We start from the raw sequence: 26,727 nt of genomic DNA, 5'->3' as shown, positions 1-26,727 counted from the left end.
CAAGGTAATGCACACTTGCGGCTACATTTATCATGTGGTTCTCCCTACACGCCTAGAGCTTGAGGTTTACAAGGCACTTCCCAGGGCAGGGAAGTGAAGACCGAAAGCGAGGTCCACGAGCGAGCGCACGCCCCCGCCGAGCCCCGCGCGTGCGCACACTGCGAAAGGCCGCGCCAGGCGCTTCCGGCGGTCATCTGGCTTTCCGCTCCCGCTCTCAGTGCCCGCCTCAGGGCCGGAGGAAACCGCTGATTGGTCAGCCTGGCCCGGGCTTGGGGCGGAGATCGGGTGATTGGCAGCAACGCCGCGAGTCAGCCAAGCTGGAAGCCGGAGTTGCTGCAAGGAGCTCCTGGCTGCTGCGCGGCCGAGGTAAAGTGGGGCTAGCGACTCTGGAAAGCGGTTGGCGTGGGGTTGAGGAGGCGCCCCCGGGCCAGACGGCGGTGGGAAACCCTGGTGACAGTCAGGGTAGGCGCTGAGGGAGCCGGGCTCGGGCTTGCGGGGAGGCCGGTGGGCTCCGCGGGCCGGTTGGGTGTCTGCGCCGCGGCTGGAGGGAGGCGGAGAGGCTCTGGGGCAGCCGGGGTGGCTGAGGACCCGGGTGGGGCTGGAGCTCTGGCGGAGCAGAGGGAATTTGGCCGACTTGCCCCGAAGGCTGGCATTCACCGCCCCCCTCCCCCCGCCCCCGGGCTTCGGTCGGTCGTCCGGAGCCCGCAGTTGGCCCGCCGGCCGTCTGGGAGGCCCTTGGCTGCGGTTCCCGTGGGTGTTGCTCTTTCCCGGGACCGGCGGCCGGACTTGGCGGGCGCATCTCCCGGCCAGGCCTCGGGGATTCGGAGGGAGGAGCACGCCTCCCGGGCGGCCGGGGAGGGTTAACCAGCCTCCGCTGGCCGGCATTACTGTTTCACTTTCCGCCGCCCAGGACTTTCCCAGTGTCTTACGGACCAGGACCAGGATTTGCATTAAGCCCCAAGGGGGAAAAAAAATCGACCTTTGGACATTTAAAAACACATTTTATTATGGAAATCTGCAAATTCTACAGAGGTCGAGAGAATAGTGTAAAGAACTCGGTGTGCCCATCACTCAATTTCACCAATTCAACAAGTATCATTAAATGGCCAGGGCTTGCTCCCTCTCCCCGGGTTATTTTGAAGTGTATCCCAGACATATCTTTTCACCTCTTTTACATATTTCTCATGATCAGTAATCATACTTCTTTTCCAGTCATTTGCTTTCTAGAGAGGTTGAGTAAAATGAGGCACACTTGAAGGCGTAGACAGCGTTAATTTAGTTTGCGCTGCAAGAATGTGGGCAGTTCTCTGACTTCATTACCTGGTGCTCAGCTTTTCAGAATCAGTGAAAACAAAGGTGCCAAATAATCTAGTTTTGTCGTAGCTTTACTGCTTTTGAGTAGCATTATGTATTGATTATTTATTAAAATCTTTTTTGTATTGATAATTTATATTTACCGAGTTTTTGGTATGTATGAAGCGCTGTGAAATTGTTTCCACCTCTTCATTTAACTTTTACAACAGCTGTGTGAAGTAGGTATTATCCCATTTTACAGGTGAGGGGAAAAGAGGCTTAGAGAGGTTAAGCAATTTGCCTGCAATCACACTGATGTAAGTGGCAGGGGGCTGTAATTTAGGATGCTGACCCTGGTCACTGCAAAGTTCTTGCTCTTTTAACCATAATTGAATGTCCTAAGAATTGTGGAGTAAATTAACTGCTGTGGGAAATTCTGTTGAGCTACAAATCCATAATGGGGGGAGAAAAAAAAAAAACCCTGGGTATTTATGCGTACAGTAGTAAGATAGGTATTTTTGTTTCTTTGAAACAATAAAAGGTTAATACAATTGAATTTAAAGTTATGAGCAAAGTATATAAGTGTAGTTCAGTAAATAGAATTTAAAACATTTATTTTATAGAATATGTCCAGTTAAAGAGGAAGGGAAAAGGGAAAAAATTATGTATCAATGAATAATCTCTACCTCTTTCGGCACTTAGCATATACTGGCAATGTATACTGGATACTTTAATCTGTATCCCTCATCTTTTCTATCTTATATTACTTCTTAGAGAGCATCTTCATCTTCAAGTAGTTTTAGAGGAGTAAGGACTAGAAAGAGACAGCTGGGCTTGTTCGGAGGACAGCAGAGAAGACCTGTTAAACTGGAGTTTAGGATTCCTACTGTAGGGGAGTAGTTCAAAAGTCTAGAAGTAAGGTTAGACTCACGCATGGAGGAACTTGAGTGCCAAGTTTAAGGAGTTTGAATTTGAGCAAAGAAGTGACATGATCACAGTCTCATAAGAAGATAGTGAGCTGGCTCTGTCAAAAATGGCTTCACCTGAGATGTGAAGCAATTAGTGAATTAACCTGGTGGAAATAGAAGTTGGTAACTGGTGAATGTATGGATATAAGGAAAGGAGTGGAGAAAAAAAAAATACTCTGAAGGAGAGGAAGAGGGACTCCGCTGGCGGTCCAGTGGTTTAGACTCTGCACTCCCAATGCAGGGTACAGGGTTTCCATCCCTGGTCGGGGAACTAAGATCCCACATGCCGCATGGTGCAGACAAATTAAAAAAAAAAAGGGGGAAGAGACAGTGTGGTACAGTGGTGCAGCAGGTTCTGAAGTGCTGATAAACTTCGGTTTCTACCCCTTTGTTTTCTTGGGCAGCCTTGGTGATGAGTGTTATTAATATATAGCTGCTTTTTGAAATGTTAACTACTCAGCTGTTCATCTGTTCTTTTATGTTTATTTACTGTTGATACAACTTACACAAATTAGATAAACAAAAAGTGATACTGTAATCTCACCATGTAATGATACAGAAGTGCATAAATATAAAGAAAAGGTAGAGAATTCCATCACCAAGCCTCAGACACAAGCAATGTTAAGATTTGGTATCTTTTCAAATCTTTTCTTCTGTGTACATGTGTACATAAAATATCTATTTCACCACTATTTCTATGCTTTGTTTTATTTTTTAAAAACAGAATCACATATGTGTTAGTCATTTAGATTTTTATCATGAAATCCTTTCATGTATAGCTTTTTGTTTTAATGGCCATAAACTTAGAATGGGTATGTTGAATTTAACTATTTCCTTATTGATGGACATTTAGTTTGCCTCTAGAGTTTCTCTTTTACAACTAATACTTCAGTAACTACCCTTACTAGCTTTTAAAAACTAAACATCTTTCTTGAAACTAACACAACATTGTAAATTAACTATACTTCAATTTAAAAAAAAAGTATTGTTAAAACTTGAGAAAAAGTAAACACCTTTACTTATGAAGGTATAATTTACTGAATTTTTCCATGAGGGAATTTTTTTTTTTTTCATGTAATGTCTGAAACATTTATATTAACATATTTCCATACATATTTCCATACAAATACAAATATAAGATTTTTAGAAATTTCTCTGGTGGTGCAGTGGTTAAGAATCCGCCTGCCAATGGAGCGGACACCAGTTCGATCCCTGGTCCGGGAAGATCCCACATGCTGCGGAGCAACTAAGCCCGTGCGCCACAACTACTGAGCCTGCGCTCTAGAGCCCACGAGCCACAACTACTGAGCCCGCATGCCACAACTACTGAGCCTGCGCTCTAGAGCCCGTGCTCCCAACAAGAGAAGCCACCACAATGAGAAGCCCACTCGCTGCAACTAGAGGGAATTTTTTATACACATAATATGTAGGGGACAGTAATTATTACACAACTTATAAAAATCACGTTTATAGTGAATTTTCATCAATTTGCTTGGCCCACGGAAGCACTTTTAGTTAGTGAAAAATATTATTGACTTCCAAGTAGTGTGAGTGTTTTTTTCTACTGATGTCCAGGACCACTTAAGATATTTGAGCAGTCTTTTCGAAAGATTGTTTTAAAATTGATGCCAGAATACTTAATTCATTTGCATGGGAATACTTAAAATAACACTTTAAGGAAATTCCTATCTCATTCACAGGAGGGTTATATGTCAGAGATCCTCACATGAAAATGGCACATCTTTAGTTCAAATGGAAATATAAAGCTACCTCTAACCTCTTTTATAGCATACGGAGAGAAAGTTAACTTCTAAAAATGTTACAGAAAATGTCCTTTAGAAGTTTAGTTTCATATCTATAGCCCATTAACTTGAAAGAATTTTCATCAAGTTTTAAGTAGATTATGTTCTTAGGTTTCTTATCTAAACAGATTTTTTTTGTTGTTTTTGAGAGAGGTAGTACAGGTCATGAGATTTATTCATTTATGGACTGAAAAAAGTTAAACTTATATGTCAGACTCTGTGCTAGGTACTGGGAATGTAGCAGTGTACTTAATTTGCATGAATAGTATGGAATATTAATTCAGAATATTGCCAGTAAATTGTACCCATAGGTTGAGTACTATGTCATTGTTTTATAGTGTGGTAAGTGTTCTGACTTAAAGTCTCAGCCCAGACTGACTTGAAGTATAGCAGTGGTCACTAGACTTGAATTTCAAGTTTAATTTCCAGAAAGTAGGGTAGGGCTTTGACAACTTTTTATTATAAGTAAGCATTAAAATAAAAAAATCAAAAATAACATTCATCTACTGTCCCCACATCCTAAAAGAAAAAACATTTTCATACCAAAAACGTAAGAAGAACATATTCTCAAAATAAAGGACAGTAACTTTAAATTGAATAAGTTTTTGGTTTTGTTTTTTACGTCATGGTCCTTATTTTTCTTTTGCATCATTGTTTGCAGCCAGATTATAGACTGTCGTTTGGGATGCACTAATGTGGTTTACCTGATCTCTTAGTTTTCTGAGAACAGGAAACCTTATTCCAATAATTTAGCCAACCAAATAACTAAGAATGTTCTATTAATCTTTTTAGACTCCTCCGACCCCAGAATGAAATGGTCACACTCTTCTGTTATATTGTAAAGATAATTAAATGACCATTTCCTTGAATAGTTCCAAAAGACCTTATAAAAATAAGCCTCACGTACTGTTGTAGCTTTTAAAGTTTTTGGAATTTTAAGTTTAATGACAACTTTGGTATCACTGCTAACAGGTTTATTGTGAAACTATTGCTAATAACTTTTTTTATTATAAGTATCTCAAAAACATACACTGCATTAGTTGAAACAATATTATGTTGTATTATCTTTGATTTGACTGCTATACACTTTAATTGGTCTACCTGCACACACATAGTTTCATAATATTTGTGGCGGGAAAAGAAAGTCTGTTTTCACAGTTTACCTGTTTCTCCTTTACTCTTGGTTTTCTCTTCTCCTGCCTTGCCAGCTACCCCACCACGATATTTCTATATGTCTGGTCTACGCTAGAGTAGACTCGACTATAGGCCTATACCGTCATCATATAATCCTAGAAGTTAAATTTTACAAACACACACACATATACATACATAAAGAACCTAGAAAACAAAGTGCAGCCTGATTCTTAGCTATCTTCTTTAAACCTTTTTTCTTGTGAGGTATAACATACACAAAGTGTAACGCAGAAAGATGCACAGACATAAGTATACAGCTCAATAAATGATCACAAAGCAAATATCCATGCAGAGACCACCCAGTTTAAGAAATAGAAAGTTGTCTGCCCTCCAGAGAGCTCCTTTATACTCCCTTCCAACTCTTACCCACCCCATCCAAAGGTAACCACCATTGTAACTTCTTAGACTACAGGTTTGTTTTGCCTTTTATGATTTTCTTCATGCCTTTAAGATCTATAGTGATGTCCCCTTTTTCATTCCTGAAACTGGCAAAGTGCCTTTTCTCTCTCTCCGCAGTAAATCTCATTAGAGGTCAATTCTTTTTATTAGTCTTTTCAAAGAACCAGCTCTTGGCCTGGTTATACTTCTCTGCCTTAATAGTTCTCTGATGCTTTCAAATAGTTGATTTTAAAAATTTTGTCCCCTAGTTTACTTGTCCTCAGTGAGAGGAGGGTTTGTCTGAAATTACCTAGTTCACCTATAAATAGAAGTAAAAGTCCTCTTAAGATATCTGTTTGAAATTGAGACAGTATAGAAAAGGCACTGGCTTGGGGCTTAGATGCCTTTCATTTAATATTCACATATTAACTGAGCAACTGTTATATCCTATATGTTGTGCTACATGCTGGGGTCACTGTGATGAATAAGATAGTCTTTGCACTTACGGTGATTGAAGTGCAGTAGAGGAGGTAAGCAGTTTAGGTACATTGTTTTAATACACTATGTAAGAGAATACATACAGGAGGGCCCTAATCCTGGTTGCTCAGGAAAACCCTCTTTATGACCAAATCATAAAGGACCTACTTTGGTATTGAGAATGGATAGAAAGGGATAGCAAAATCAGGGGAGAGGGTGGTGCAAATAGTCTAGTTAATAGATTTTTACAATAGTATAGACTTAGAAGAGCAATATGGGCAATGGAAATGGAATCTGATATATTTAGGAGGGAAAATAGAACTTGATTGTAGAAAATGAAAGAGAAAGAAGGAATAACTGACTAGGTGTGCCATTTTCTGAGGCAGGGAACATATAAGCAACAGATTTAGGAGGAAAGTTAAGGAGCTCAGTTTCAGATTTCTTTGGTTTAAAAGAAGATGGGAGAAACCAGAAGGTAGCATGTGATTGAATTTAACAGGGGAGAGGAAAGAGAATCCATGTAATACAGGGTGGAGCTGATGTAATGAGACCTGTGGGTTGGGGGTGGGGGGTATAATCCTGAGCACTTAGTTGGAAGGAGGGACAGGAGAGAATGGGGGACAGACTTAGAGAGACAGAATAGGTGTGGATGCAGAGATGCTGTGTGTATGGCATGTGGCGTGGCAGGATGTTGAGGGATTTTCTGTCAGAAGACTTCTCTATTATTTAAAGTAGTAAGCCGGGTCATCTGCCGAGAAATGATGGAGCAAGGGTTAGAGAGATTTGAGTAGCATGGAGAATGCTTGAAATAGCTGCTCTGGAGAATGGAAGAGTGGGAAGAGCAGAAAATAAGATTTTCCTGAATGCTAGGCAGCAGTGAAGGCCCAGTTGAGACCAGAGGTAGTACATTTGTAGCAACATCAAAATGTGAGATATAGTCATTTTTCTACAGCCCAATTGTAGGAAGTGTAGGCTTGTGGACTCATCAAGTTCTGGCTTGTAGAATAAACAAAACAGTAGAAAAAGGAGTTGAAAATACTAACAAAGCAGTGGTTCAAGTGATTTGGGGCTTCATGAGGTAGAAGAAAGTGAAAGTGGGAAGGGATTGATTAGGTCGACGGAAAGTGCAGGGGAGGAGACTGAAGGTCTCAGTATGGTCCAAGGAGTGTCTGAGTGAAAGCTGCAAGGTGAGATATTTGGTTTTTGTAACTTTGATTTTTTTTTTTTTTTTTTTGGCTGCGCCAGGTCTTAGTTGCGGCATGTGGCCTTCTTAGTTGTGGCGGCATGCGGACTGTCAGTTGCAGCATGCATGCGGGATCTAGTTCCCCTACCCGAGATCGGACCCGGGATCGAACCCGGGCCCCCAGCATTGGGAGTGTGGAGTCTTACCCAGTTGACCACCAGGGAAGTCCCTAGATTTTGTTTTTAAATGAAAATTAAAACATGTATTTTTGTAGCATTGTCTAAACAGTACAAACCATACAAAGAAAAATTTACTTCTGCCCACTCTGGCCAGTTTCAAGAGTTTGATGTATATCTTTTCATAAATGAAAAGGTCGAAGATTTTTTCTTTGTTTTACAGAAATGAAATCATACTTAGTATATTACTCTTCCTGTATCATATATATACCATCAAGTCATTACATAGACTGTAAGTCACTTTTTTTTTTTTTTTTTTTTTTTTTATTGATTTATGGCTGTGTTGGGTCTTCGTTTCTGTGCGAGGGCTTTCTCTAGTTGCGGCAAGTGGGGGCCACTCTTCATCGCGGTGCGCAGGCCTCTCACTATTCGCGGCCTCTCTTGTTGCGGAGCACAGGCTCCAGACTCGCAGGCTCAGCAATTGTGGCTCACGGGCCTAGTCACGCCGCGGCACGTGGGATCTTTCCATACCAGGGCTCGAACCCGTGTCCCCTGCATTGGCAGGCAGATTCTCAACCACTGCGCCACCAGGGAAGCCCTGTAAGTCACTTTTAATAGATGCATAAAGTTTGTAATATGCATATACAGTAATTTATTTAACAGGTGTTTTATTGGTGAACATTTAAAGTTGATCCTAGTTTTGTGAGTAGAAAAAGCACTGCAGAAAATATCTTTATATATATTCTTTATGTATAATGCTTTCATTTCTGCAAAAGAAATTCCTGAAAGTTGCATAACTTGGTCAAAGGCTCTGTGTGTTTTTAAAACTTTTATTTGAAGCATAACTTACATTAAGAAGAGTATCTTGGTAAGCTTTCACAGAGTAAACACGTGCAAGTATCTGTCTATGTCAAGAAATAGAACACTGCAGCATCCTCAGAAATCCCTCTCAGGCCTCCTACCAGTGACCACCTCTGTCTCCAACAATTAAAAACAAAACAAAACAAAACAAAAAAAACTAAGTTTAAATTTTAAAAAGAATTCATAATCTATGATGAGATAGCTTTCACTTTTACCTGTTTTAGATCTTTATGTAAATAGACTCAAACAGTGCTCTGTTGGATGCGTCATCTCTGTGAATATTATGATCACCTAGCACCAGCAAGAATATATGTTTATTGGTGTACTAGTGCTTATGAGGCCGAAGTGCAGAATTCCATTTAGGAAAGGACTTGGAGTAGAGAAGAAGACTCAGTTGAAAGTCATAGCTGAGCGATAGGGAATGATTCAAGTGTCCTTAAGTCAACCCTAATGAGGGACAGAGGGTGGTAAAGCAGTGCTTCCTAAGGAGAGCTTTTTTTTTTTTTTTAAATGAAGGTATAATTTACATACAGCAAAATTCACCCCTTTTGGCAGGCATTTCTTTGAACACAGTCATGTAACCACCACCACAATCAAGATGTAGACTACTTCCATTTTTCCAAAACCTCCCTTGTGCTTTGCTGTAGTTAATAACCCTGGTGACCACTGCTCTGTTTTGTTGTCACTTTAGTTTTGCCTTTGAGGGAGGGTTTTTCAAAGAGCTTAGAGCAGTTATTGATTGGAAAGAGCCTTGATACAAAGTGGGAGAGAACAAGCAAGCACAGGACCCTTTGAGAAGGCTTTGAAGCAGCATTCTAAAGGGACAGCCAAATTTCAGTTCAGCGAGGGAGGGGATGCTTACCTTCAAACAGGGTTCCAGAGAGCACAGTGGAGAAGTTCGGAGGAAAGGGTAACTAGCAGGCCACCGACTATGTGACCTCTCCTCTGTGTTTTCTGTTTATCAGTAACAAGAACCATTCCCCTTATTGAAATTTCCGGGTTTTTTTGTTTGTTTTTTTGGTGGCAATACCTCTCTCATTTTTCTATTACCTCTTTGATCATTTTTTTCCCGGTGACTCTTGTTTTCTCTGCTTGATGCGCAAGTATTTCTTGAGGCTTCTATTCTGGCTTCATTTCTTACTCTGTAGGAGTTAGCCCATTCGTCTTAGGTTGCATCTCCATTTTCTAAGCCAGTGCTTCCTAATCTTTATCTCTAGCGCAGACTCCTTCCTGGCAAGAATAATTTTTAAAAATAATTAAAAAAAAAACTATTCACTTAAAAAACGAGCGAAAGGGACTTCCCTGGTGGTCCACTGGTTAAGACTTCGCCTTCCAGTGCAGGGGATGCGGTTTCCATCCCTGCTCGGGTAGCTAAGATCCCACATGCCTCAAGGCCAAAAAACCAAAACATAAAACAGAAGCGGTATTGTAACAGATTCATTAAAGACTTTAAAACTGGTCCACATCAAAAGAAATCTTAAAAAAAAAAAAAAAAAAAACGAGCGAAAGACACTTCTTAATGGAAAGTATCAAAATGTCCCTAAAACCTGTGGAGAAGCTACTAAAATTGCTAAAATTAAAAAGACTGACAATACCAAGTATTCACTGTTGACAATACCAAGAATTATAGACCAACTAGAGCTCTTGTATATACCTGCTTACGGGAGTGTAATTGGTACAACCACTTCAGAAAATTGTTAGTTTCTACAGATTTTTAAAAGATTTATCTATATAATCTATATATAGATAGATATAATATATATAGATATAATCTATATATATATTTTATGTTTATATATAAACATAAAATATATGTATTATATAAATATAATATATAATATATATTATATAATAAAATAATATATATTACATATAATATATAATATATTACATATATAATATATTATATATATTATATAATATATATTGTCTACTGGGTATCTTTCCATATATATAATATATATGTTATATATTTATATGTGTACAATATATATTGTATATATGTACAATATATACAATATGTATGTATACATATATTGTATATATGTATATATTACATATATATTACATATATACTACATATATGTAATATATATTACATATATACAATATATATGTATAATATATTGTATATATGTATAATATATTATAATATATATTATATATTATAATATATAAATTAATATACTATATAATATATTAATATATTATAATATATAATATATGTTGTCTACTGGGTTCTTTCCACATATAATATATAATATAATTATATATATTATATATAATTATATATAATATATAATTATATTATATAATATATAATATATTATATTATATATTATTATATATAAACGTAAAATATATATATATATAGATTATATATGTTTATATATATACATATATAATCTATATATATATTTTATGTTTCTGGAATTCCTTTGTATATATCTGCAGTTCTGCTGCAGATTATCTATAGATAGATAATCTATATATCTATATAATCTATATAATCTATCTATATAATATAGATATGTATAGATATATCTATATATATAATCTTATGATCTAGCAGTTTTACTTCTGGGTATAGACTCGAGAAATTAGTTCTTTTTTCATTTTTGGCTGTGCCGCGCAGCATGTGGGATCTTAGTTCCCCGACCAGGGATGGAACCCACGCCCCCTACAGTGGAAGCGTGGAGTCTTAACCACTGGACCGCCAAGGAGGTCCCAAGAGAAATTAGTTCTTCTTCTTTTTTTAATTAATTAATTAATTTTTGGCTGTGCTGGGTCTTCATTGCTGTGCGTGGACTTTCTCTAGTTGTGGTGAGCGGGGGCTACTCTTCGTTGCGGTGTGCGGGCTTCTCATTGCGGTGGCTTCTATTGTTGCGGAGCACAGGCTCTAGGAGCGTGGGCTTCAGTAGTTGTGGCTCATGGGCTCAGTAGTTGTGGCGCACGGGCTTAGTTGCTCTGCCTGTGGGATCTTCCCGGACCAGGGCTCGAACCTGTGTCCCCTGCATTGGCAGGTGGATTCTTAACCGGTGCACCACCAGGGAAGTCCGAGAAATTAGTTCTTATGTGTACCTTGCTATGTTATGTGTATGAATTGTTTCAGCAACTTTATGGTAGCTAAAAAATGGAAACAATCCAAATGTTCATGAACAGTAAGTTGGGTAACACAACATTGTACATCAACTGTACTCCAATAAAGTAAAACAAAAAAAACAAACAAAAAAGCCCCCAGTAAACTGGGCAAGTAAATTGTGGTATAGTACCACAACAAAATACTGCACATACTGTGCAATACTGTGAAAAAGAATTGTGATTCACAAATTATATGCATAAATGTCACAGACAATGTTGAGTGACAGATGTCAGACACAGAAGAGTACATACAGCTTGCAAAAGTGATAGGCTGTAAAAATTAGAGTGGTAGTTAGATAGGTGAGGCATGGATATCGACTGGGTAGAGGCCCAAGGGAGCTCTTGGGGTTCTTCAAATGTTTCACATTCTTGATCTGGATGGAGGTTCCACAGGTTTATACATATATAAAAATTCATCAAGCTGGACATACTGAAAATTTGTGCACTTGCCTGTGTAAGTTATATCTCAAGTTTTAAAAAAGTGATAGGTTTTCCAATTACATAAAACCATCCTTTTTCTCTGACCAGTTTTTTGTCAGTCATCTCCAGCTTATTTTTGGTCCTTTGCACTTTTTATTCCCGTTACCTGTCAGAATATTCAGTCTTATAGGCAATTATAGATCTTGGTAATATTAAAATATATGTCTCACCGAAGTTCTAGTCCCAACCATTTCTTAGTTATCAATAAATCATATGTTCCTGTCAGCACTTAGAACTCTTTCATTGCATACTTTGATCTGTCCTTAGGGCTGGGCTCTTTCTAGTTCATGTTTCACCCAGTGTCTGGCATATTTGTGGCAACTTTATCCGCACCCCCCCCCCATTCTTTGTAATTCTTCATCAAGTTCTCCTCAAAGTGTAGACCACAAACGTTATTTCTGGTCCACAAAGGGATAAGCCTATATCAGAATGTAAATCAAGTATATCACTAAGTACAGGGGTCCGCAACCCCTGAGCCGCGGACCGGTGCTGGTCCACGGTGTGTTAGGAACCGGGCCGCACGGCAGGAGGCGAGCGAGCGGAGCCTCATCTGCCGCTCCGCATCGCTCGCATTACCGCCTGGACCATCCCCCACCCCGTCCGTGGAAAAACTGTCTTCCAGGAAACCGGTCCCTGGTGCCAGAAAGGTTGGGGACCGCTGACTAAGTACTGCTTTTTTTTTTTTTTTTTTAAAGTCTTCCTTGACAAGGAAGCAGCACATTGATTTATAGTCTGGTGTAAACTTGTCATGTTGGAGACCAACACTTCAGGTAAACTGGTTTATGCCATATGAGTTCATAATTCTATCAGATATACAGTATATTGACGGGGAGGTGAGGAGGGTGAGTGGCAGGGGTTATAGTGCCAGTGAGTGTGGTTTGTCATTATTTTTGACCTTCTGGCCTCTGAATTCCTGTTTTATGTTTCCAGAATTCCTTTATGATTTTGGTGGGAGCCAGAATCGGCTTGTAACTATAGCCAGGTAGATTCGGCCAAGCAAATGCCGCCAGTATGGACAGCACCTCAGAAGCCAGTGGGACAGGAAAGTGGCAACTGGTAGATTCTGTCAGGGGTGGCAGTAGCAGTTGCAGTGGTGTCTTCCAAGACCAGTTCTGCTGCAGTTTTGGATGTCTTTCCTGGCTGTGTAGCCTATAAGTGTCTTCTAAGATTGTTGTCTACTGGGTGTCTTTCCATAAATATATTTTCTACTTATGTCAGCCACAGTAGGTTTTTGTTGCTTCCAAGGTAGAACCCTGACTGGAAAAGAACTACTTAAAAAAATAAAAAAAATTGTACCATTAGTTTATTTAAAGGTGATCACAAGTAAATTTTTTTTCTTTTTTTTTTTTTAAATTTGTTTATTTTGGCTGCGTCGGGTCTTAGTTGAAAATTTTTTTCCTTAAGTAAATTTATTCACACAAAGGTTTAAGATGTAGACTAAACTTACTTTGTGAGATGTGTCGTAGACAGTAAAGATTCTAAATAATAATTATTTCACTTCAGTATTTACATTTTAAAATTTCAGTGTGCTTTATGGACCATGTGCTGCTGTGTATGCCTGAAGTACTTGAAATGCAAATTTGGAGAGACTTTGCCATCTAAATGCTTGGCTGGATTAAACGCCTAATTAGGATGGTTTTTCAACAGGTTGGAAGCATGCAGTCGGTGAGTGCTTGAAATTCATTTTTGAAATCCAGACATTGAGAATTTTTTCTGAGAAAAATGAATCTTATGTATATGGCCAACTTATGTAGTATTTAATTTGCTTACTATTTAAATCAGGGAAGTGAATCTTCACCCAGCATCCTAAGTAAGGGATGGGTTGGTTACATTGAAAACTTAACCAATATTCATGTGACTGTTAAAAGCAATGCATTTGCTATTAGTGAGGAAAAGGCTTAAATGTATATAGAAATCATTGAATAAAATATGTTTGACTAATGCTTGACAACTCTGAATGTTGTAGAACTGTTAATATTGAATGCTCTTATAATGTGGTTTATCACACAGCTGTTTAAAAGGTAAGTCATGTCTCCTAAAATATAACAACTATAGATACAAAGAAAAAAATTAGTGTAATATGGTTATTCTGTGCTAAAGATGTTCGGATCTTGACATTTTTAAAAGTATTTTCTACTAATACATAATTTTTTTTTTTCAGATCCAGTGTAAATTTATTAGAGCAATACTTGTGCCAAGCATATTTTGTGGAATATTTGTTTCTCATTTTCACATTCAGTGTCATTGGTGACATGGAATTACGTTGTATTCATTAAAGATATAGGCAGGTTACATAATTTGAATATGAGTATACTTTTTAATGGACTACTTTTACTTTTTTGTTTTTATTTTGTGTCTCTTTGAATCTTGCTAAGAGAAGGTTGAACTTTTTGTTCCCGCAGTCACACAAAGTTCCATCTATTTTCTTTGGAGATAAAAAGCAAAGAACCAAATAACATTACCCCCCCCCTTTTTTTTTTAAAGATTTTTTTTAAAAAATTAATTAATTTATTTATTTATTTATTTTTGGCTGTGTTGGGTCTTCGTTTCTGTGCGAGGGCTTTCTCTAGTTGCTGCAAGTGGGGGCCACTCTTCATCGCGGTGCACGGGCCTCTCACTATCGTGGCCTCTCTTGTTGCGGAGCACAGGCTCCAGACGCGCAGGCTCAGTAGTTGTGGCTCACGGGCCTAGTTGCTCCGCGGCATGTGGGATCTTCCCAGACCAGGGCTCGAACCCATGTCCCCTGCATTAGCAGGCAGATTCTCAACCACTGCGCCACCAGGGAAGCCCTAAAGATTTTTTTTTGATGTGGACCATTTTTAAAGTCTTTATTGAATTTGTTACAATATGGCTTCTGTTTTATGTTTTGGTTTTTTGGCTGTGAGGCATGTGGGATCTTATCTCCCTGACTGGGGATCGAACCCGCACAGGGTTGGATTCGAAGACATTGGAAGACAAAGTCTTAACTACTGGATTGCCAGAGAAGTCCCTACCCTTTTTTATATTTACATAATTTTGAGTATTATCTTTCGGATAAACAATAGGAAAATGGTTTGTAAAGTTAATACTTTCATCTTTTTCAGTTACGTCTTCTCATGTTTTGAACTTCACTTAATGCAGTATACCACCTTTCTCAATTGCTACTTACCATCATTTGGCTACACAGGGTAGATTAACATTTCAGTACTGACAGCAAAAGAATTTCTTTTCAGAAAGTCAGGAAGCTTTTGTTGCTAATGACTCCCCAAAAGTGAAACTTTACAGTTTATGATTGCTATTTATTTGCAATTTTAGTAAGAAGTATAGTTGAGTGGAAAGATTGTAGGTCTTGGATTCAAACAAACCTGGGTATGAAATTTATCTCTGCCAGTTAACTTTCTTCATCTACAAATTACAGGTAGGAAGAACTACTGCACAATGAACCTGTGGATTACACGGCAGTGTATGTAGAATACCTATCACAGTGGCCTGTATGTAGTGTAGGTACATTCAATGACGGTTAATTTCCTACTGTTTTGCTCTGTCATCCCCCTGCCCCCACCCCAAGTCAGGCAATGTGACCAGTGCTGATTGAGGCCAAAGTGCAGAATTTTGTTTCAGGAACAGATAACATACTTTATTTAGCTTAGTTTACTTATTTAGCTTTGTTCATTTTGAGCTGTAACACGGGTGCCTTTCATCAAAGAATGGACCAGGTAAGAGAGCATTAACTTGCTCCCAATATTGTAATCACAACTGAGGGCCTTTTCTACCAATAGATGGAAAGATCATTTTTTTCTGTAACATATAATCATCACCTTTAATCAGTTAACTGAAAATCTATATAAAAATAAATTTTCTCCTAACATTAAGCAATTTGACCCTTTGGAGTTATTTTCTATCTTAGTTTCTGGGATCTCTTAGCCTGCTGCTTAAGAGTAATCTGAATATAAAAAAAAAAAAAACTTTTTAGTTCCATCTTTCAATGATAAATACATATTTCTCACTGCTTTTATATATAAATGAACTTGGTACTATATTTGAATGTATTCAAGAGCAGAAAATGTCTTCATTCTTTGTATATTTTATATGCTTTAAAAAAAAAAAATGCAGGTTTTGAGATCTGCGTTTTGTTTTTGCCATTAGGCCAGCTGGCGATGATTAGCTCTTTGTATTTTACCGTACACATCAGCACCATCATAATAGCTATCACTGATTGGCTTAGTATGCCCAGTCTTTTACATGTATTTTGTGTGTTCACTAGAACAACACTTTTTTTTTTTTTTAACAGATTAGAAACCTGAGGTTCAGAGTGTTTAACTGACTTGTGCAAAGTTACCTTACTAATAAGTGGCAGAGCTGTAATATGAACCCAATTTTGATTCCAAAATCCTCTTTTTAGTGTACTTTGCTACCTCGTATAATAGAAGGGGAAGAAGACAATATTTATTAAAGTCGTGTTATATTTAAATACCTTAACTCAGTTTTTTAAAAAAATTTATTTATTTTATTTTTGGCTACGTTTGGTCTTCATTGTTGCGCATGGGCTTTCTCTAGTTGCAGCGAGCGGGGGCTACTCTTCGTTGTGGTGCGCGGGCCTCTCATTGCAGGGCCTCTCTTTTTGCGGAGCACGGGCTCTAGGCGCGTGGACCTCAGTAGTTGTGGCACGTGGGCTCAGCAGTTGTGGCTTGCAGGCTCCAGAGCTCAGGCTCAGTAGTTGTGGCGCACGGGCTTAGTTGCTCTGCGGCATGTGGGATCCTCCTGGACCCGGGCTCGAACCCGCGTCCCCTGCACTGGCAGGCGGACTCCTAACCACTGCGCCACCAGGGAAGCCCCTACCTTAACTCATTTAAGGCTCATAGGCTTATGAGGTAGATACTGTTCCCGTTTTATAGATGAGGAAAGGGAAACATAGAGGGATCAATAATTTGCCAGCTTTACACAGGCAATAAATGGTCGAGCCTACTTTTAAAACCAGGCCTATATGCTGCCGTGGCCTCATGTTTTCTCTTCCCTGCGTTCCATTTGGCCTCAACATGTTTTGAATTTAAAACTATATACAGTTGACCCTTGAACAGTGTGGATTTCAGCTGCTTGCATCCACTTAGATGCAGATGTTTTTCAGTAGTAAGTACTATAGTACTACATGATACATGGTTGGTTGAATTGGCAGATGTGAAACCCCGGGTACAGGAGGGCCAACTGTAAAGTTATATGTGGATTTTGTTGGGAAAGTGGGGGAAGTGTTTGGTGTCCCTAACCTGAGCATTGTTCAAGGGTCAGCTGTGTTCACATTTGTCCAAACTTTCTCCTCATTCTATTATTACTGTATTTATGCCCTTAAGTAAAAATGTTTTTAAACTAGAGAAAGCAAGCTATGAAACTAATGTGATTCTGGTTCATCTCAGTATTTTATGTTGAAAAGTTACAGCAAATATCTAATTTGTATTAGGAATATATTTCCAGTAATACTTAAGAATTGCAACCTTGTTTTCCTCTTCTGTTCTGGAGGAAGAATGTGAATGTGGCTAGGAGTTTAGATAAGGAAGAGGAGAACTGAGGGAAGGGTTGTCTTCAGTTGGGGATTTCAAAATTGTTATAGAATTTCATCTTCCTATCTCCACCCCCTTCTCCCCAACACATACTTTTTATTTTCCTCTGGTTCCCTTGGAATTAAGAATTTATACTTTGTCGGGTCCTGGACTCCCTAAAAATTTGAATAATGGTATGGACCTTCTTCCCAGAAAAATGTTGTATATGTGCATAATTTTGTGTATAATTTCAGGGATATGTGAAATTATATATCAGAAAAAGAACCTTGGGTTAATATTACATAGTTTTTCTTGAGAAAAATACATTTGATTAGAATTAAGTGTATATTTTTTCTTGCTAGATGGTGACTCTCAGATAGAAATATAGATTTAACTAGTCTCTAAGAAATGAATTACCGTATAAAGCTTGAGTGCAGTCATCATGGTGAGACAGATGACAGTTTCAGATTCCAGCCTCACACTTCAGCACTTCGACAGTAGCATTTCACGTGTTGAAGAAGAACAAATTGCTTCCCTGTTGTCATCCTCCTCCTTGCTGTCATCACTTACAAACCCTGTTGCTCGATGCTATGGACTGTCATTACTAGACTCGGACATGCAAACATGCACGCCCCACACAGATTCATCATTACATTGTTTATCAGTAGTTCTTATAAATAAAGCAAAGCAGTTTTTTTGTTTAATAATAATAATAAGGGCTTCCCTGGTGGCGCAGTGGTTGAGAATCTGCCTGCCAATGCAGGGGACACGGGTTTGAGCCCTGGTCCGGGAGAATCCCACCTGCCACGGAGCAACTAAGCCCATGCACCACAACTATTGAGCCTGCGCTCTAGAGCCCGTGAGCCACAACTACTGAAACCCGCGTGCCTAGAGCCCGTGCTCTGCAACAAGAGAAGCCACTGCAGTGAGAAGCCCGCACACCGCAACGAAGACACAACACAGCCAAAAATAAATAAATTAATTAAAAAAAAATTACTATTACTTAATTTTTTCTTAATGGAATTGAATTCTTGTTTTTTTTTAATAAATTTATTTATTTTACTTATTTTTGGCTGCGTTGGGTCTTTGTTGATGTGCGCGGGCTTTCTCTAGTTGCGGCGAGCGGGGGCTACCCTTTGTTGCGGTGCACGGGCTTCTCACTGCGGTGGCTTCTCTTGTTGCGGAGCACGGGCTCTAGGTGTGCGGGCTTCAGTAGTTGTGGCACGCGGGCTCAGTAGTTGTGGCTCACGGGCTCTAGAGCGCAGGCCCAGTAGTTGTGGCGCACGGGCTTAGTTGCTCCGTAGTATGTGGGATCTTCCCGGACTAGGGCTCGAATCCATGTCTCCTGCATTGGCAGGAGGATTCTTAACCACTGTGTCACCAGGGAAGCCCAATTCTTATTTCTTAATGAAATCGAATTATCTAGCAGTGACAGCTTTCTCCCTGCCCTCTTTCTTAGATCTGAAAAGATACTAATGACAGTTCATCTTCAGAGGAAGCCTTTCCTTCTCCAAACGAGTATACTGACAAGACACAGTTCAGCCACCAGTTAGGGTAGGAGATGCACTTGGGCCGTACAGCCTCCCAGTGCACAGATGGTGACTTTCCATACCATCTGTTCATTATTTCTTCATAGCCATTTACAATTTCTCCCCCTCCATGAGGGCTGAATAGAAAAAATAAAGTTAAGACCTAGTTTTAGACTTCTTGGAAGTTAGCAGCTCCTTCCCCTTACTTTTTCTTCAATCCAGTAAAGGTTATGGCTCCTCTTCTTTCTAAATATCCCAGTCATTAGCTTATATAGACTCTTGCTTCATAATTTTTGGTGCTAAATGCTATGCAGTTCACAAGTAACAGGACAACGTTATGTTAGTCCACTGTGTATACTTGAAAAAATAATCACATAAGGCAATCTGTTCTTTTACTTTCCTTAACTTTGTATCAAAAGCCTAAATAGTCTACTTTTTCCTTATAAGTAAAAGCGGAAGCTTTGGCCACCTTCCCTTGTTGAAGGCACCTGGTATTCTTTCCTTCTGATATAAAGCAGATGGGAAGATAATAGTTGAAACTTAGCCCTGAAGCATGCATAGCAAGGAAGGCTAAAAGCTGGCAGAAATCTTAGTTTCTGACCTTGGCAAGTCCTTTTTGAACTTTTCTTTGTGAGCTTTTTTGTCCTCTTTATCTGCAGTTAAGATCTTTGCTTACTGGAGGGATGGAAGATTCACATTAGACCATGTAATTGTCACATTGTGATGCATAAATAGCATTCTCCTACATCATAGGAGAGTTTTGACTTATGGCTAAATAGAAGACACGAGAAATGATTGAATGGTGTAGTTACTATTGCCCTATGGATATGTTTTTAAAAGATCAATGCCTATTAACGTGTATAAGGTAAAGAGTTTGCTTAAATACTGTCTGTTTTAGAATTACTTGCCCTTCTTATTTTTTCTTGGCCTCTTTTTTTTTTTTTTTACATCTTTATTGGAGTATAATTGCTTTACAATGGTGTGTTAGTTTCTGCTTTATAGCAAAGTGAATCAGCTATACATATATCCCCATATCTCTTCCCTCTTGCTTTTCTTGGCCTCTTAGGTTGAGTTTGTAAGACTGTGATCCTTCCCTTTTTCCTCTAGTCAGATGATTTTCCTCCTCTTAGTCCTCATGTGTTATTAACGCTATTCATGTGATAATCCTCTGTATGATCATTGGTTTGAATGATTTGCTTTCCTGAACACCACGTAATTCTCTTCAAAGCTTCACAGTAACTTTACCTTTTATGTGCTTTGTTTAATATTATTTCAGTATTGATGTCTTCTTATCTTTCCACTGACCAGTTTTCCAATCTGTCCATCCTTTTTATTTATATTTCTAAAGCAGAAGTTACAGTTCTTGTTGGTTATAGTAGCCAGTGTAGGTTATAGTACTTTCTGGAACTCTCCCAGGTAAACAGTCAGTGAAACTTCGAACATTTTTTTAAATCCATTTTTAAAAAATTGAAGTATAGTTAATTTACAGTGTTGTGTGAGCTTCAGATGTACAGCAAAGTGATTCAGTTATACATATATTTGTATATATCTGTTCTTTTTCAGATTCTTTTCTATTATAGATTATTACAAGACATTGAATATAGTTCCCTGTGCTGTACAGTAGGTTCTTGTTATTTATCTGAAACTTTGAACATATTGATGATGAGAATTATATGAGCAGAGGCAGATGCCAGAGGTATTATATATACCCCATGATCCTCACTTTGATTCATACTGTTAACCTTAAATTGTATTTGATTGCTAAAATCTAAGAAGTCAGATTGCTTCTATGCTCGTTTTACAAGTTGTGCATGCTTTTAGAATGGTCTAAAGGTCTAGTTAGGGTTGGAGCCATGGCTGTTTACAGTAACATTGCTTGGTCATACTGTAATTCCATTCTTTAAATTAGAATGGGCATGGAGTGACTTTAAAAAGGGGTCAGTGTCCATTGCTCAGAATACATGCCAGCTGATTTGGTACTATTTTGGTACTATTTATTTAATAATTTTAGGATGCAATTGAATATCTCAGTTGAATGAATTAGTAAATAGTCATATCATTCTCATTCTTTTTTTTCCAAATTGCTTTTAATAGTATACCACCTCTCTTTACCTCTTCTGTCCAGGCTTTCAGGTATAGCACTCAAAACAGATGGATAGTTTTTCTCTTTAAGGAAAGAGCATATACTTGGGGAGAAGTATCAAGGTACAATTCGTAATGATTTAACATTCTGCCTGTGCATTTTTTGTTTGCTTTTTGCTTTGGAGGTTTGTGTTTGTTTTTGCTTTAAGCATAGCATAATGTCCTCTGTGTATTATGATTTTATCTGAAAAATTCTGCTCATTAGGGTTATCACTAACCTATTTAGTACTTTTGTATAAATTAGGAAAAGACACCTTTCCCCTGAGACAAGGCCTCACAAGAAGATGTAGTACAACTGGATTTGGGCCCCCCACTCACCCTTGGCCTGGCCTTCTTGTGTAGCAAACAAAATGCAGCATCCTGCATTGTACAAATTCAGATTCTGAACTTTGTACTGATTTGCATTTGTTTTGAAAGTCTATTATAAGTAGCTTGTAGTTTTGAAAAACTTATAGATAAAATTCTAAAAATATAGCAGAGGAGATAAAATAGTTTCCTCTGCAGAGTAGTATGAAAACCTAATGAAAATAGATAAGAGTTTTTACTCCTAATATAATTTTATTTTACAATCATTAGTAGTTCTTTTTTTCTTTTTTTTTCCTTTTGGCCATGCTGCACGGATTGTGGGATCAGATCCCCAACCAGGGATTGAGCCACCAGGGAACTTCCACTAGTTGTTCTTTTACATTTTTATATAATGACTTACATTAAACGTTATTGCATTAGTAACAACCTGCTGTATATATTCTTTAATTTTTAATTGAGAAATATTAGCTCATTTCCCGTAACATATAGAGCTTTGTGATCCCATAATTAATGTGTCAGCATGTCATGCAATTAATTGTCCAGTGCTTTCTATTAACAGTTCTGTAAGTCTTGTAATTAAACTTTTGGTTTTTCCTACTTAGGTACTTTGGTCTGGGAAGCCATATGGTTCATCTCGAAGTATCGTAAGGAAAATTGGTACTAATTTATCTCTGATTCAGTGTCCAAGAGTTCAGTTTCAGGTACTGTATTTTATATATTTCAAATTTTATATTAATATGTACATTGGTGATGTAAATAGGCCAGACAGCTTTAAAAGTACTTTTTGAACCTCTCCCCACTATTGATGCTGCTATCAATAAAATAAAAGAGGATAAAAACCACGGTAAAGTCTTTCTAATTTTAGTTCCTCTGTGAAGTGATTATTCAAGCTCTGTAAGACATTTATCCTTAAGAATACAGATGCAGACTTAGAAGCATATAATAAGCCAAGCAGTTGTTAATTCCCAGGTGACCTTGAGCATTGTCTTCTAGCACCAAATCAGGAGTAGCTCAACTCTGCTTGGAGATAAGTTCCTATTTTCTTGATTTGGGTTTTTGTTCCTCACGGGTGTTTTAGTGTGAGACATGTATCACATAGCTTTATTCTTGTTTTTCAGTAATTCTCTACAGTAGTAATAAGAAAATCTTTTAGTTCAACATTTAAGTATATAAAGTTCAGCAGATAATCTATACCAATTTTAAATAATAGATTAGCATGTGAAATGTGGAAGATAAGTTTAAATCATAATTCAAAAGGTCAAAAGTGCCCCTGCGAGCTTATTAGATGTCTTACTTATAAATCACTCCTCCTTGTAGAGAGAGTTAAAAATCTGTTTCTAAGTAAGTGGTAGAAATTAGCATTTGTTCAGGTTGACTAACAAGCTTGGTCATTGTTATGCCCACTTGCAGATTGACTGGCAAGACCTTTGTGCATCAATCTAGAGATTGACAGATTGGAACTTTCCAGAAGTAATTTTTATCAAATGATGGGCTTTTTAAAAAAATCAAAATAGAGAAACCTATGATAGTAATTCTCTCAAGCACAATTTCTGAGAATTCAGTTCACTGAGACACCAATTGCTGATTGCTTTATTTGCCAGTTTCCTTCAAGTAACTATTGTGTTAACTAAGACTTAGTAACTTTTCTTCTGATTGCTCCATTCCATTAAAATTTTATCTATTTATCTGCTTAACCTAGTTGCAGGAGAACTTGCTTCAGCATTTGTGTTCACATGGCTAGAGATGTATGAAAGGACGTAGAGATAATCCAGCATTTTCTGGTAGCAACCCAAATCTGCCTTGACAGTCAGTGGGCCGAAGTACTAGGGCCAAGTGCGTTTTCTTGGCAGGATTCTCTTTCTCAATGTTATTAGCCACTTAGAAGCGTCTGAGCAGAATAAGAGTTTTAGGATTAGTACAGGAGCTGCATTTGAAAAAAGATAGATTAACATAAAGGAGAGGAGTAAGGTAAGAGAAATGTTGGTGACCTACTTGAGAATGTAGTAGAAAACAGAAGACATTTGTTTATAGTGAGATTTTTTACTTCCAGGCAGTTTTGTAGCATGCTGAGTCTTTTCAAATTCAGCATCAGTCTTAAAGTGAGTGTTTTATCTGCTACTTATTTAGATATTTTAAATCTGCTATCATTCTTCTGTATCTTCTGTTTTTTTTTAATTTAATTTTTTTTTACTACATCTATCAGAAATATAAAAAATGTAGAGTCTTCAAAAAATATAAGGGATGCAGTTTAAGAGTAATAAAATTGACAATTCATTTTTGCTATTTTTTTTGGCTCATTTGGAGGTTTGATATGGAATGTATTTGGACTGTCTAGGAGTCCAACATGAGTAAATACTGCTATAGAAAGTCTGGAACTGGGGAACCACTGTGGGACCCAAGGAGGGAGACAAAAGTTGAAGTAGATTAAACTTGAGAATGAGGTGTTCATGGGTCAATTCAGAAGCAGGAGTTAGTAGTCAAAGCCAGTCCTTTGTTGTCCTGGGTGATTTCACTGTCTTTTGGAACTTAGTCTCATATTTTCTTTTCTTCCTCTGCTCCTGTTGACTTTCACTTCTATTCCTTTTCTTGTACCCAGCACTCAATAGGCATCACCTCAAGTTGGCCGCCCTCACAACAGTTTCACCTCCAAAATCTTAAGCCTCAGTATGTTCCTTCTAAATCACACCATCTTTTCATTGTTGTCAGCTGACCCATATATCTGCAGACAAGTAAGACTCTCACATAAATGATGGGCAAGACAGGCATGTTACTTTGTGTTGTGAGGGTTAGACAAGATAATCCATGCAAAGCCCTGAATATCGTAACTGGTACATAATTAGTGCACAATAAAAGTATGCTAGTGGTGGGATTTTATTGTTATTGCCACCTTGCAGCAGAATAGCAGATTAACTTACTTGGTTGTCTAAGTGAACTCCCTGATTTTACAGATTGGATTTTTTTTTTACTTTTGGCCGTGCCGCTTGGCATGCGGGCTCTTAATTCCCCGACCAGGGATCAAACCCATGCCCTCTGCATTGGAAGCCTGGAGTCCTAACCACTGGACTGCCAGGGAATTCCCAAAACTTTTGCCGTTTTTTTTTTTTTTTAAAACAAATTGGTCTGTATATTTATAGGTTCGCAAATCAGAATACAGATCAGCACATTTATTTACACCTTCATCCAGTTAATGGGCCCAATGAATATTGGGCTGGGAATAAAATGAGGTAATGAATGTTAAAAAAAACATATAAAAGCACTCAGTATTTCTTTGCTCTGTTTGTTGGAATGGAGTTCAGAGGTTTTGATTTGCAGTAGTTCTCAATACTGGCTGCATAATTAAATCACCAGGAGCTTTAAAAAATAAAATATCCATGCTCAGGCCCCATCTTCCAAGGCCCCAGCCTCCTCACCAAAACACTTATGGAACATATAAAGAATATAAGGTGTCATCCAAGGCTTACTAAATCCGAATTTCATATATTCGATTTTTTTTTTCTTTTTTTTTTTAAAACCTCTTCAGAAACTTCTTATGCAGCCGAGGTTGAGGACTTCATTTACAGATTGTGTTTTAGTATTTTGCTAAAGAAAGTTTACAGCAGTAACATAATTATCTATTGGCAAATTATGAAAGTAATCACTAAAGCACCTTTGGGGTCATTTTTATAAATTTCAAATTTTATGAGTTAAAGAAAAACATGAAATTTAAGTGTGGCTTATTGGGGTAATAAATACTACACTTAGAAAAATCTAAGGCAAAAAAAAAGTGCTCTTGCATACCATCAGATAAGGGGATGGTGGGGACTCGGCCCTGTGCTAAGGTAGTTTGAATCCCTGCTCAGTAACTGGCAGAACTCTGGGTAATTTAACCTGGATTACCTTTGTTTCCTGTGGAAACCCTGCCCCAGGCTATTTTCTTGGATTGCTAGGAGTGATTGTTGGAATTGGTGGTGGAGGGAATGTTCTGTAACCAAACAAGTAATGAATAAGATTCTCACTAAAGTCCACACACTGTGAGTAAAGGTGGAAGTAAAACAGCCACCTGGCACGTGGCAGCCCATCTTTTTTTTTTTTTTTTTTTTTTTTTAATTTATTATTTATTTATTATTTTTATTTTTGGCTGTGTTGGGTCTTCGTTTCTGTGCCAGGGCTTCCTCCGGTTGCGGCAAGTGGGGGCCACTCTTCATCGCGGCGCGCGGGCCTCTCGCTATCGCGGCCTCTCTTGTTGCGGAGCACAGGCTCCAGACGCGCAGGCTCAGTAGTTGTGGCTCACGGGCCTAGTTGCTCCGCGGCATGTGGGATCTTCCCAGACCAGGGCTCGAACCCGTGTCCCCTGCATTGGCAGGCAGATTCTCAACCACTGCGCCACCAGGGAAGCCCCAAGCCCATCTTTATTTAGCAAATCATCTTGAAATCCATGCATTCTGTTAGGTGCTGTTGGTCAGTGGTGAACCAAACAGACACAGTCTCTACCCTTACTGGGATATGGTTCAGTGGGAGAGGGATTAAACAAGGAAATATGCTAATAAACATAAAATTATAATTTGTACTAAGTGCAGTGAAGGAAAAATTGGTATAGCATGGGGAGACTAACAGTGGTGGTCTGGGAAGGCGGCCCTGGAGGAATGACAATTAAGGATTAAAAAGAGCCAGCCCCTCAAAGAGTTAGGGAGAGGAATGGAGGTGGGGCAGTGTTGGCAGAGAGAACAATAAGTGCAGAGGTCCTGAGGCAAGACAGAAGTTACTGTTGAGGAACTAAAACAAGGCCCCTCTGTCAGGAGCTAGTGAGGTGGGAGACGTAGTGTGATATCGTGGTCTTTGATGTCTGAGCCATCTGAGGATAAGTACCTGGATTCGTACTAAAATTCATTGTTAAACTTCATATTTTTCCCAGTTACTGTCTGATGATCTGGACTCTGCTAGCATGTGATGTCATACTGTATGTGATGTCCATTTCTTGATATGTTTAGCTATAAAATGGCCCTTAAGGGTAACTGAATCCAGATATATGCATTATGTTTTATAAATTTGGTAACATGGCGTAGTAATTTGAAGCCCAACTCAGTAAATAACTAATGTTTGTGATGTTTTATTCATTCTCAGTAATTGACTTCTTATAGACTTGTTTTTCCATGGGGATACTGTTACTTACCTTCCTAGGTTATTTTGAGTGATACACACACGTTTCCTTCCCTCTTGTCTCTCTGGTCCTTTTTCTTCTCCCTGGTCTCCCCTCACCTTCCTTCCCTCCCCCATTCTAGGTGTGTCATGAATAGGAAGGGTTAATAAA

General features: G+C 38.5%; 1 protein-coding gene across 4 annotated transcripts in view; it reads left to right on the top strand.

Moving 5' to 3' along the window:
* The first annotated feature begins 246 nt into the window (after window positions 1-246).
* MTFR1 (mitochondrial fission regulator 1) overlaps window positions 247-26,727 on the top strand; it is a 66,226-nt gene continuing 39,745 nt past the window's right edge. For 2 of the 4 annotated variants that reach the window (XM_082364836.1, XM_082364834.1), the window contains exons 1-3: window positions 247-366; window positions 13,479-13,618; window positions 22,043-22,141. In XM_082364836.1, coding sequence (XP_082220962.1) covers window positions 13,556-13,618; window positions 22,043-22,141 — 162 coding nt within the window. In that variant the 5' untranslated portion in view covers window positions 247-366; window positions 13,479-13,555. Of the gene's footprint in view, window positions 463-13,478; window positions 13,619-22,042; window positions 22,142-26,727 lie in introns of all 4 variants that reach the window. The other 2 variants (XM_082364835.1, XM_082364837.1) reach the window with 2 other exon arrangements.

Source organism: Balaenoptera borealis (assembly GCF_965194805.1).
Source record: "Balaenoptera borealis genome assembly, chromosome: 17".
Lineage (NCBI taxonomy): Eukaryota > Metazoa > Chordata > Mammalia > Artiodactyla > Balaenopteridae > Balaenoptera > Balaenoptera borealis.
The sequence above is the reverse complement of the archived record's forward strand: the minus strand, read 5'-3'. Positions and strand labels throughout refer to the sequence as shown.